Source organism: Pseudogymnoascus destructans (assembly GCF_001641265.1).
Source record: "Pseudogymnoascus destructans isolate 20631-21 unplaced genomic scaffold scaffold_4, whole genome shotgun sequence".
Lineage (NCBI taxonomy): Eukaryota > Fungi > Ascomycota > Leotiomycetes > Thelebolales > Thelebolaceae > Pseudogymnoascus > Pseudogymnoascus destructans.
Genome location: NW_020167523.1, coordinates 1,599,270 through 1,612,389, shown reverse-complemented (window position 1 = coordinate 1,612,389; position 13,120 = coordinate 1,599,270). Strand labels below are relative to the sequence as shown.

The 13,120-nt window shown below is 49.7% G+C and overlaps 2 protein-coding genes across 2 annotated transcripts; one reads left to right on the top strand and one right to left on the bottom strand.

Moving 5' to 3' along the window:
* Positions 1–1,765: 1,765 nt before the first annotated feature.
* Positions 1,766–3,615, top strand: VC83_02205 (uncharacterized protein; the record flags this gene model as incomplete). Its single annotated transcript, XM_024465873.1, has 2 exons — positions 1,766–1,825; positions 3,226–3,615. The coding sequence occupies 2 exons, from the start codon at positions 1,766–1,768 to the stop codon at positions 3,613–3,615; spliced, it is 450 nt and encodes a 149-aa protein (XP_024326591.1).
* Positions 3,616–9,471: 5,856 nt separating this feature from the next.
* On the bottom strand, positions 9,472–12,733 carry VC83_02204 (uncharacterized protein). The gene is made up of 5 exons (XM_024465872.1): positions 12,050–12,733; positions 11,829–11,922; positions 11,731–11,770; positions 10,631–11,671; positions 9,472–10,350 (listed from the first exon to the last, which is right to left on the bottom strand). The coding sequence occupies exons 1-5, from the start codon at positions 12,322–12,324 to the stop codon at positions 9,968–9,970; spliced, it is 1,833 nt and encodes a 610-aa protein (XP_024326592.1). The 5' UTR covers positions 12,325–12,733; the 3' UTR covers positions 9,472–9,967.
* Between the last annotated feature and the right edge of the window lie 387 nt (positions 12,734–13,120).

Genomic DNA, 13,120 nt, shown 5'->3' with positions numbered 1-13,120 from the left:
ATAGAGAGTACATGAATCATCGTTGATTCTACACTCTATACACGTTATTAAGCGCACTCAGGACAGCAAGAATGGGTGTCCGCTGTTGAGTGCATCTGTATAGATGGCACAACCATCAACCCTCTCATTATTCAAAGGACAGAACGTTCTACAAAGCTGGATTCTGCAAGAACTGATTGATAAATGGTACTTTTCTGCAAACTCAAAGGGTTGGACAAGCAATTTACATGGTGTTAAATGGTTAAAATGTGTCTTTGAACTAGCGACGCATAAGAAGGCAGACAGTGGACAACAGCAATGACTCCTTATATGCAATGGTCACGACAGTCATATAAGTGGTGGTTTTATATCACACTGTATGTAGAATCAAATATCTCTCCTCATACTCCCACTGCACACTTCGCATGTGCTGCAGCTGCTTGATGTTGCAGTGTTCAGTCTACTAAAAAAGCGCCTCACATCTGCGCTGTCACATCTAAATGAAGCGCAACTCACATGGGTACAAAAGGCAGAGTGGTTAACTGCATACATGCAGGCAAGAGTTGACGCATTTTTGATTAATAACATTACTTCTGCATAGAGAGGAGCAGGCTTACAACCATTCTAACCACTGCATGTCATGCGGGATTTGAATTTGACAGTTGCAACAAGCACAGCAGATGAACGTCCCAAAACACCTTCAAGACGGTGTTTCAACATAGCAGTCCCCTAGACTGCTATATATTGCACAAAGCAAATGCGGTACTGGCTACGGCTTTATAAGCTCATACAATACTAAATACACTAATGACACAGTACATCCACAAATTGGCAGAAGAGACGGAGCGACTAAACACTTGCAACTTTTTACAACAACGTGAAGCAGACAATCTACAAGCGATAATACAGACACAGAGGACACAGAACAAGGGTAAGAGGGCAGTTTTAAAGGGTCAATTCCATATTACTACAGAGGAACTATGGTCTAAAGTTGTCGAGGCTGAGGAGGCAACAATAAAGAGAACATAGGGATTAGGTACAACAGCACTAAACAACAAGATAATTGTGCCAATTGAATTGAAAATTGAAGAGGAAGACTTAGAGAGAGAATATTACTGTATTATCATTAAGCCCTAAGGTAGTTAATACATGGTATTGCAGTTACGTGCGATAATCTACCACTGAACGTCCTGCTACGCCATCCGTCCTGCTATGCCACAACTTACGTTAGATGGCACAAGCTCTCCTCTAACCTTAAGGCACCACTACTAACAATCAATGGCCAAACCATTGAGGATACAATGGGAAAAGCAGAGGCCCTCTAGACATCAATACTAGAAAGGTATAGCGACACAGATGACCTACTAGCAGACCCCCTATCTAGCTAGAACGGCACTAGCCACCTACCCTAGAACCAAGGCATCTCACTAGAGGAGACAGAGCGAAACACCATCGGAGTCTCTAGCACCTCTCTAGGCACTAACAAAGTTACTATACGGCTCCTCAAAGCATGCTAGAAACACATCAAAATTGCGATCCACGACCTATACAACAGATGTCTTGCAGCCAACCACTTCCCCTAAAGCTAGAAGCTAGCAGAAGTCGCTATGCTTCTAAAGTCAGCAAGAAAGACAGGACCTCACCACACTCCTAGAGTCCTATCGCCCTCCTCTCCTGCACCTCTAAAGGCCAAGAAAGGATAGTCGCTAGACGCATTGCCTAGACAGCCCTCACTAACTCGGTCCTTAGTCCCTAACATGGGGGCGCCCTCCCTAAACGATCAGCCATGGACCTAGTGGCCTGCTTCACCCACGATGCAGAAGCTGCCCTAGCTACAGGAAACGAAGTCACAATTTGCTACAGCTCATTAGCAGCTTCCTTACCAACCGCTAGGTCCAGGTCTAGCTTAAAGACTCCACCACCCCATATTACAAAGTAGTCTGTAGGATGCCCTAGGGGTCACCTCTCTCACTAGTCCTCTACATGCTCTACCTTGCAGAATTCCTCTCCTAGGACACATCCCTCTGCTTTGGCTACGTAGATGACATCTGCCTCTATAGAGCCACCCCATCACTTAATAGAAACGTCCAACTACTAGCCTAGGATGTCCAAGGCATTATTAACTAGGGCACCTATAACTTCGCTATGTGCCTCTAGACTATAGAGGCAAGCCACCCTCTCGTCTAGCGCATTCAGCCCCCTATGATTAGTAGGGGCAGAGGAGCCAGAACACACTAACGCCCCAAAACCAAAGTCTAGAGACTAGGAGTACTGCTGCCTAGCATACCTTGGCCACAACACCACTAGATGCAGGACAGATCCTATAGGTGGCTAGGACAAGATCACTGCGTCAGCCGCCTTCAAACAATGGTGGGACCACCTACTATAAACAGACGTCACCATCTTCTCTGATGGATTAGAGCAGCACTAAGCAGGCAACAGAAAAGTCGGATTGTAACGCTGACTTCTAAACGATAGAAGACACAGAGGTTTCTTGCATAAGGTTGACTTGACAGAGGAGGCAGGGGATTAGACACAAAGGCTTTCCAAGTAACACGTTACAGTATTGTAAAGAATACTATATTGAGTTGAGCACGAAGCTCCTATCTAAGGAAATACTATCTACTTATATAGTGGCGTCGTGCCTCATGGGTAATCTGGATAGTTGGCGGATAGCTAGATATTCAGGATAGTTCATGGATAGCTCAACTATCCAATATCCACTAGTTTCTGCAACTATCCATTAGCCCCATCACATGGCAGCCTACCACCCCGCTTGCCCCCTGTGACTCACATGTCACGTTACTAGGCCCTGGTCCTGTAACCATGACGTCACGTTACCGTAGCCGTAACACGGATACAGATACGCTATATACTAGAACAGACACTAGATCGCCACAGGGAATGGAGCTATCAACCCCCTCTCACATGTCTTTGACACTGAAATTATCAGAGCCTAGAAGGGCCTACAGCACACCCTCCGCCTCCCCCTAGACATTAGACACAGCCGCCTCTAGCTATGTATCAACAGCACCTTAGTTATATGGTGTCTCTAGGGAGAAGCATCCTTCTCCTCCTAGTGGGCCTTTCTCACCTGCTGGGAAGCTATGTAAGTCTTCGACATCAAAACCTGCTGGTCCCCTAGACACATGGGGATCAAAGGCAACGAAGTAGTAGAGCAACTCACAGACCTTAGGGCTACAGCTCCCCTGCTAGCAGACTCTGACCAAGCCTCACAGCCTATAGTCAGCAGCATCCGAGCTTGGGGACGCTCTGCGCAGCCAGGAGGGTCACCCGATTTGCCTCAGTGGTGGCGGTGGCGACGTCAGCAGGAATGAGGGGGTGGCCTCATCGGCAGTGCGGAGGGCCGCAAACTCTTCCCAAAGGAACCAGGGCAGCTATTCCCACCAAGATCAGCACCAGCCAACCAACCCCAACACCGAATCCAACAAGAAAACCTACCGGGACGCAAGCCAGCTGCACAGTGCAGTACCCACACTTGGAGCTGGCCGCGGACCAGATGCAATCGTGAGATTGGATCCCACGAGCTTTTGCCTGAAGGCAGTGCAGACAGAGCACTCGGAACGCAGCCAAAAGGGCCCCGGAGGGCGTCGGAACCGGCATTGTCAAAGTTAAAATTCTGCGAATCCCGTCAGCCCAGCACACGTTGTCACCCACGCACCAACACGTTCCCATCACCTACTCGTTCGTGTGGATTGAAAATATACTATCCAATTTATTAGTACATTGTCAGACAATCCACGAGAAGGGGTCACTTACCATCCTCGGAGGGGTGGTCGCTGGCGTTGTTGTTGGAGACAACAAGAAGAAGTGGACGCGGCTGCGTACTCATAGTCTGGCTTACAATAATGAACTCCGAATCGGGTTAGCGCGGCCACTTCTCCTTTCATACATCAGAAAGTTCAACCCGAATGCTTCACGGATACGATTCGGAGCCCACTTGGACCACCAGGAATGTACCCCAGAGCGAACAAAGCAAACTCTGGTTTCACACACTAAACGGAGTCGATACGGCACAACAGCATGACATACAATGCACCTTCCTGACACGACATATAAACAGGGTTGTTACAGATGCAATTACAAACAGAATTACCGCCAACATGAAATGCTCTTCTCACGGATACCATTCAGAGATGTTGCGGAAATGATTCTCACAGCGTGTTTCACAGACAAAACACTCTCTTAAGAGGGGGTGTAGTGTAAGGATGCCTGTCCCTCAGTGACGGAAGGTATCTGAGTCGGACAGGTTACAGTCACGTGGTGAGAGTGAAGGCAGGTTAGCCGAGTCGGACCCGTTTTGGGTACTTAAGGAGATTGACCCAACGGGGTTCCTCTCTTCATCTTTTTTGTATCCTTCATAGTAGACCTATAGGATAGCATCTGTTTAGCCTCCGACTCGCACTCTCATATGCTATTACTGTGAGCTGGGTGCCCTGTGTCTTTACAAGTACAAGCTGTAAGCATGGAATATTAAGAATGTGTATTATATTTGTATATAGCAGTGTTGCCCAAGTAGTACTCGCCATGAGTAGTACTCGGTGAGTCCCTGAGTACTACTGTACTCAAGTGATATTTTTGAGTACTCAGGGACTCGCCGAGTACTACTCCGAATACTCTGAATACTGCCATTGGCAATGATGGGTAACTGGGCATAGAATAGAATAGATAATTTGAAGCTTTCTTCCACTTGAGCGTTCCGTATTACTTCAGACTGTGAAAATGAGTGGCTCTTCTCTGTCGCCAGTGCCGGCTGAGTATCAGTCTGATGCTTTAGAGCTGCCGCCCCTTATTCCGATGCCGCATATGCCTCTAAGAGTTAAATCACCTGATTCTACATCAATCCTCTTTTCGAAAGGGCTATTCTACCGTACTTTATTAGATACAATACCTGCTAGAATCCAATACCAATGCCTTCAAACTGATTGCAGCTATATGATGAGCCAGCTACTAAAGAGCCAGACGACGAGTAATCTTTGGAAGCATCTTAAGAAGATGCACCCATCTGTGCATGCAGAATACGAGAAGCTATCCTCCTCAATTAGAAGCTCGTTAACGCCGTCTGCTTCTGCTTCTGCTTCTGCTTTTTCCAGCCTGCCAAGCACCCAGTAACGCACTAAGCTCGTCAAAATATAGAGAGCTTGTACTCTCTTTTGTGGTATCAAATAACCTACCGCTATGCCTTGTGGAAAGCCACTCATTCCTGCAATTAGTTCATCATCTAAACTCTAGTAGAACTACGATCAGACGGGATCTATTCTGCTATCATAAAGCACGGCTTCAAGTAGAATTACAACAACATATTATAAGCGGTGGACGACTTGCAATAACGACAGATACTTGGTCCGCTCAAAACTATTCTGAGTATGCAGCACTTACAATACACTGAATAAATGATAATTGGCAAATGAGAAATACTATACTTGACGTTATACACCTTCAGGAGCCAATCCACTCTGGCGAATACCTTGCTGAACAGATGATACATGTAACGGACGATTATAGTATTACGCCTGCGATCTTTACAGTTACAAGAGATAATGCGTCTACAAATACAACTATGCTATTAGAATATGAAAAACTGGCATCAGCGCAACCTATTACCCTGAAACAACCATGGGCTTTTACAGCGAAAGCAGGAGACGTACGCTGTATTGGGCATATTATCAACATTGCTGTTCAAGCTACTTTAGCTTCCTTAAAGGCAACGTCTGACGAAAATGTAGAGGCATACCGGCTTGAGGTTGGGGCTGCGCGAATACCAACTACTATTGAAAATGAAATCATGACTGTTCTTGCCAAGCTCCAGCATCATATATGTATTTCGGAACCTCTGTGGATGGGAAGATGCCTTGAAGAATCAGTGTAAAGCTGCAGGTATTAAAGTCCGTCAGTTGACACTTGATATGCCAGTCCGCTGGAGCTCAACTTAACAAATAATCGATATGGCTTTAAAGCTTCAGGTTCCGATTACAGCTTTATGCGCATCACAGCAACTTGATATTAGTATGAGGGATATCGCTTTAACAGCAATAGATTGGGCTACGTTACATGACTTATTAAAGCTATTCTATATCTTTATCTGCCCAACTGAGAAGCTACAGGGCTCTTCTTATCCAACTCTTAACTATGCTGTTCCGCAGTATATGAGAATGATCAAGAAGCTTGAATATATGAGAAGTGAGCTACCAGAACGAAGCCCAATTGCTAATGCTACTTTGATTGCATTAAAGAAGCTTAATGATTACTATACTCTAGCTACGAATCAGCCACAGAGTCACTCTACGATTGCTACAATTTGTGATCCTCAGTATAATTTCAATGTTTTCAATATCATATGGAAAGACAGTACACAATCGATCAAAAAGAACAGGGCAAAGGCACAGTGGCAGGACTGCTTCTACCAACCACGAGTCTGATATTCAAGCAGCAAACGTTATTAATAGTATTGAAGATGAGGATCTAATCCAGAGCAGCAAGCTATGAGTATTGATATAGACTCAGAAGACGAGCTATATGTATCGCAAAGCCATCACGATACTGAGCCAGAATGGAAGCGATGGATGAAGGCCGACAGTTGGTAGGAACACAGATATTCTCAAATATTGGCAGAGTAAGCAATTCCAATATCCGTTGATTGCTTCTATAGCAAAGGACCACCTAGCTATTCCAGCTACCTCAGCGGACTCAGAACGAGTATTTAGTGTTGGCAGTGATATTATCACAAAGAAACGGAACAGATTATCACCGTCTACACTTAGATATCTACTTTGCTTACGGAATTGGGGTATTATATCACAAGGCGACGACGAGGACAGCGGCGACGATGCAGATAATGAGAGTTAGAATAGTAAATACAGTCAATTTCTATTTTATATGCGAGTACTACTCACGGTATTCGAGTACCGGCATTCGAATACCGGTACTCGAGCTTCAATTTTGAGTACTCTACTCGAGGATGCTCAAGTAGTACTCAGAGCGGTATTCGGGCAACACTGGTATATAGCATACGCCTATTCGTGCGAGATGAGGCTATAAACTCAATAACCTCTTGAACTTGCTCATCAGATAGAATAAGTGGCCTACCTATACGCTTCTTCGGAGTTAGAGGGCCCTAGCAAGCATACCAAGCCTGCCGTTCCGTGCAGCCAATATAGGCTGTAATTTTTTGGAACTCCTAATCTAGGGAGCATAGTAGTGTGCAACGAAGCCGCTCATCGCGAGTAAGATGAGGCATTGTAGTTATTGAAAGAGTAGGAATTTTGACGCGTTAAAAAGGTACAAACAAGCCTACGCGTACCCATGCTCCAACCCATGCCCAACCCCCGGTCATCCCACGACCAACTCACAAAACTTATGAACAACACCTCCGTAGTTAAGATAACACATGATCGGTTTGCCAAGAAACCGTTGGGGGACCACATCGAGATTTGCAACGCGGACCGTGGTCCTGGTTGGAAAATCTTCGAACCGGCGGTTTGGGACCACCAGTCCCCCATGGCCCACCCTAGCTATTCCCAACGTCGAGATCGACGAATTATCACCTCGTCGCCCGTGCAGATCGTATGCAGGTGTAGTGTTCGTGGGGGAGGATAACCCCTCATGTCGGAATGTCGGAATGTCGGAATGTCGGAATGTTCGACGCGAACGCGGGACGCAGACCAGTTCCTGGTTGGAGACAATCAGCGTTTATTCTGAGCTACGTTCTGACGCTTAGAGAAAAGATGTTACCTTGCAATGCAGCGATCACCAGAAAGTGGCCGGGATCATCGAAGCCGGGAGCTTCTGGAAGCAAGCTCAAGCATAGTTTCATACTGAGGGCTCGGTAGTGATCGCTGCGGTGACAAAAGCAGAGCTTCAATGACGAGAACGAAACTGGTAGTGAGAAACCCCCAACGGTGACAGGAAGTCTAAATCTCCTCCGCACCGAGTCTTTCCCTAGTCGTACGAACCTGAATCTGGGGGGTTACGAATGTTATGCCGTAGGCGTAGGCTGAGGTGAACAGGGATCCTATTCTCTTGTGTGCATTCGGGATATTGTGCATTCAGGATATTGTGCATTCGGGATATTGTGCATTCGGGATATTGTGCATTCGGGATATTGTGCATTCGGGATATTGTGCATTCGGGATATTGTGCATTCGGGATATTGGTACTCGAGTAATAGTTCGGGGTGACTGGAGGGTGTTTTGGGTGTTTATGTGTTTTGGAGGGAGTCGGATCGGTATATCACCACAAGAGCGGGGTGATGAGAGGGAGTACTGATGTTGTCAGTTTATCTATGATTACTTCAAGAGATGGGCTCTTTTTACATCGATATCAAAGCAGCTGACCCGCTATCAAAGCCAGGTAACTCATCAACTCCCCATAGACCCGCTGGCATCGAAGAGAAGCAAACTCCAGTGCGCACTCACACCAGAACCAGCATGAGCCCTGATCGTCGAGTCTACAATCATATTTATATTTATCTCACTCTTCCAGGTAATAACTTCTTACCTGCCCTGACACTGTCCCTCCCTTGGCTCAGTGAGGATGAGGGTTGTGGAGTCTATCGAGTTGAGTCTCATCATCACAGCCACATACCCCCGTCTTCACGTACACACCACCCCCCCCGTCTTCACGTACACACCCACCCCCCGTCTTCACGTACACACCAGCCAACACCAGCCCAGACCCTGATACCCACCATGACTGCACCCCGGACTTATGGCATCGCATGTTCTCACACCAGACCAAGCCTCCAAGCCCCCCAACAGACCAACACCCACCAACCCCTTCCCCAACACCACTCTCAGCGCCAGAATAGCGCAATCCCTTTATAACCCCCCCCCACCACCCGCAACACTCCACCCAGTAACGCTTTTACCACTTCACAAACACCTTCGCAAGTTGGCGGGCGAAGTAGTTGAGTAGGAAGGCGAGGTGGTGTGGTGGGGTGGAAGGGGGGATGTGGGGGACGGGTTGTTACGTTGGGGGAGGGGTGGTGAGAAAACACGATACGTACGAGCACAGATTAGTAAGTCCGCAGACAAAGAGACGATATTTGCACCATGGGCCTGTTGAGCACCCGCTGCTTCCGACGTATCTTCGGGGGGAAAAACACAATGGATGGTATCTTGGAGTTGTCGTGATGGATGTGACAGTGATATATACACTGCAACCCGTACAGCACAGAGCGTATCCATGATATCACACAAAGTACGATGTCATGTCACTTCCGACAACCCCTGAATGATTGTAACGACCCGCTATTTTGAAGTTTGTGGAAACCCACTTATAGCGATCGGTTTAGGTAAAAAGGCGTTAATAAGATGAGATCATTAGCAGAGGCATTTTGACAAAATAGTGGATGGTGACAATCATTCAGGGGGGGGGATAGTAAGACTCAACACAACTTTTCGGGATCATACCTCATAACCTCCCGCCCCTTCAAGCACGCACATAGCAAAAAAACAGACATTTATATTCATCCTCCCGCCTCTCAAATCATATACTAAAACCCTACCACATCAAAATGGCCTCCCCCGGTTCTTCCCTCTCTCTTACCCCTCCTCCCTCTCCCCACTCTCTTCCCTCAGCTACAAAAAAGGAACTATGCTAGATAACACGATTTCCCTAACCCCGCCTGGCCCAGACCCGATATCCCAAGTTTGATAGCCCCGTGAACCCCAATTTGTGACCCCGTCCTGAGAACGCCGATAAAGTAAATGATTATGATGCGATGATGTGTGTTGATGTGATGATGTTGGTGTGTGATGAGTGGTGGTGGTGATGTTGGTGATGTGTGATGATGTTGACGATGATGATGGTAAAAAAAATAGACAAGACGAAGACAGATCACTAGATGTACTCGGCACATAGCCGGAAAACGGGGCAAAAAATGCAAAAAATGCATCCCAACCACCACATACAGAAAAAGCGACTCGACAAGCAGATAAGCAGAAAGAGAGATGAGTTGATCAGCCTTCTACGCCTCAGCCCCCCCTCCCCCACCCTTCTGCATCTCCGCCAACCTCCCCTGCCTCGCCCTACTCTCCTCCACACTCCTCGGCACTCTCTGCCACGTCATCCCCGTGACCACCACCCCTCCAACAAGCACAAACGCACAAACCCTCATCTGCTCTCTAAACGCACTCGCATACGCCGCTCTGACCGCCTCCTGCTGCCCTTCCGAAAAGCTCGGTAGGACAGCGAGGGAGGCGCGGAGGGAAGACAGCTGGAGGCGGGAGAGAGGGGAGGTGGCGTGGGTGACGAGGTTGGAGAGGTGCCGGTTGAGGATTATGGTGCCGATGGCGAGGGAGATGGAGCCGCCGAGGACGCGGGATTGGCCTACAGCGCCTTGGGCGGCGGCTGGGGGGGGTGTTAGCGGAGGTTCTACGATTGAGTTTAAGGGATGGAAGGGGAAAGGGGAAAGGGGAAAGGGGAAAGGGGAAAGGGGAAAGGGGAAAGGGGAAAGGGGAAAGGGGAAAGGGGAAAGGGGAAAGGGGAAAGGGGAAAGGGGAAAGGGGAAAGGGGAAAGGGGAAAGGGGAAAGGGGAAAGGGGAAAGGGGAAAGGGGAAAGGGGAAAGGGGAAAGGGGAAAGGGGAAAGGGGAAAGGGGAGAATGGACAGGGAAAGCGAAGTAGACGTACCAACGGTGTCGAAATCGTGAGCCAGCGCCATCATCATGGTGATACTGGTAAATGCTAACCCGAAGCCGGTGCCGAGAATGACTTGGTACCCATACTGCGCTCTCGGGATACGGAGGCCGTCAGCGGTCGTAGAGATGAGGCCCGAGCCGAGACAAGCCAGTGCCGTGGCGAAGATGAGTGCGTGCGCCGTCAAGTTCTTTCTTGTCGCGATCCCACCTCCAAGTGTGGTGCCAAGAGCAACTCCTCCCAGGAAGGGTAAAGTGTGAATCCCCGCCATAACGCTACTATCATTGTTCACAACCTGAAACCTTATCGGCAGATTAATCAGGATCATAAAGAACGGAAACCCCACAACCAGCGACGACAAGATCCCCGGCCCCGTCGGTCTCTTCAGCGCAATCGACAGCGGGAAAATCGCTTTAATCTTCAACCCCGACCTCCCGCTCTCCAGCCACGCGATCCACGCAATAAACGCCACCCACGACACTGCGGAGACGGTGAGCGTGGCGATGATGACGGGGCTGCTCCAGGCGTATTCTTGGGATCCTGCTTGTTGCAGGGCGAACACCAACAGGACGGTGGCGACGAGGAGGAGGAGCGCGCCGAGGACATCCATTTGGGCTAGGGATGTTGAGAGGCGGTTTTTGCGATCTGCTTGCGCGGGCCAGGCGATGAGGATTAGGCCTACGCCGAGGACGGCAGCGGGGGCGTTGAAGAGGTATATCCACCTCCACGTCGAGTTGTTGGCAATCACACCTCCCAGGATGGGACCGAGGACGTAGGAGAAGGCAAAGCACATGCCGACCAGCGAGGACATGAGGGCCCACAGCTTGACAGGGGTGATCTGCGGGAGCACGATCATGGAGAGGGAGAAGAGGCCCGAGCCGCCGATGCCTTGGAGGGTGCGGAAGGCGATGAGTTGGTTGATGTTTGTGGCGAGGCCGGAGCCGAGGGAGAAGGCGGCGAAGAGGAGCCAGGCGAGGATGCTGGCGCCTTTGCGGCCGATGCCGTCGGAGATGCGGGCGAAGATTACGGCGAAGCCTGGGGGGAGGTGTTAGGAGGGTGTAGGCGGGAGGGGAATGGCGGGGGGGAGGGCGTACCCATATATGAGAGAAGGTAGGATATTACAACCCAGGTAGTCTGTCCAACTCGTCAGCCGTCATCATTGTCAATTCGCAGGAGTAGTGAGGGCACATACAGTAGTCGTAGCTGTAAAGTCCTCCCCAATAGACACCAGTGCCGTAGCCGTAATCGACGTCTCGAGTGTCGCGAGGAAAAGGCCAAGCAATAATCTGTAGACGTCACGTCATCAGCCGTTATCCTTCCATTATCACCAGCTCCACCATAGCTCCCTCCCCTCCACCCCAACATCCGCTCCCTCCCAAACTCCCACCTCAAGGATATCAGAATATAACTCACGCAGTCGTAACACCGCCTAACCTCCACCCCTCCAGCGGCCTCAACGCCGCCTCCCCAGCCCTCTCCCTAAACCCCGACGAAGTCGCCTGTGCATCCCCATTCTGCGCACCCCTCTCACGCACCGCGTCCGACGCGGCGCCGCCCTCCTCTGCCTTGCCCTCGGCCTTGCCACTGCCGCTGCCGTCTGTTTCTGACGTGGGGCACGAGGACTTGGACCGTCCGCCGAGGGAGACAAGGTCCATGGTTGTGGATGTTGAGGCGCGGTGTTTGGGCATCTGGGCTGGTGCGGGTATTGTGTCGATGAGGGTTGGTGTGGGCGGTGGGTGAGCTTGGCGGTTTGGTTGAGGGGATTCGAGTTGGGATATTGCTCGTGTGGTGTGGAGTGTTGTCGTCAATAGACTCGCGCGCCGGCGGTGGTGGTGGTGGTTATGATGATTCAAACAATCAAACAATCAAGGTGCTCGCAGCTCGGTTCTAGCAACGTATGCAAACTGAACGGCCTCACGAACCCAAGCCAAGCAAAACAATCAATCAATCAAGCAAGGAGGAGTGGATATCGAATGTCGAAATGGAGCCAAAATAAAGAGCAGATGGGAGGAGGAAATAAGCTTCACTCAGGAAGTGCCTTCTTCCCTTCTCCTAAGGCTCTCTCTCGGTGATCGACTTGATCGTCCGTCTAGAGCCCGTTTCGCTGGCCGTTCTGCAGGAAGTGGAGGAGGCGACAGAACGCAGCAGGGCGGCCGTAGCGGATAGGCCGGGGGGGGGCGGGGGGGGGGGCCCCCTGTGCTTGTGCGTCGGTTGGGGGAGGGAGGTCGCTGGTGAAAGGTGGTGAGTCCTGGACAGCGTGTGCCCAGCATCTGCCCAGCGTTTGCCCAATGATGGGGATAGGGGGGGATGGACGAGGGGAGAGAGAGTCAATGGGTTCGGCTCCACCCCCATCTCCGCCGCGGCCCCATTGTCATGGGGGGTGTTTTGAATTACTCTCCACTCACACTTCCATTTGTAGACGGATAACGGAGGAGCAGGATTTCGGGAGATTTCTGTGTAGAGAGGGGAGAGGAGTAGTGATCG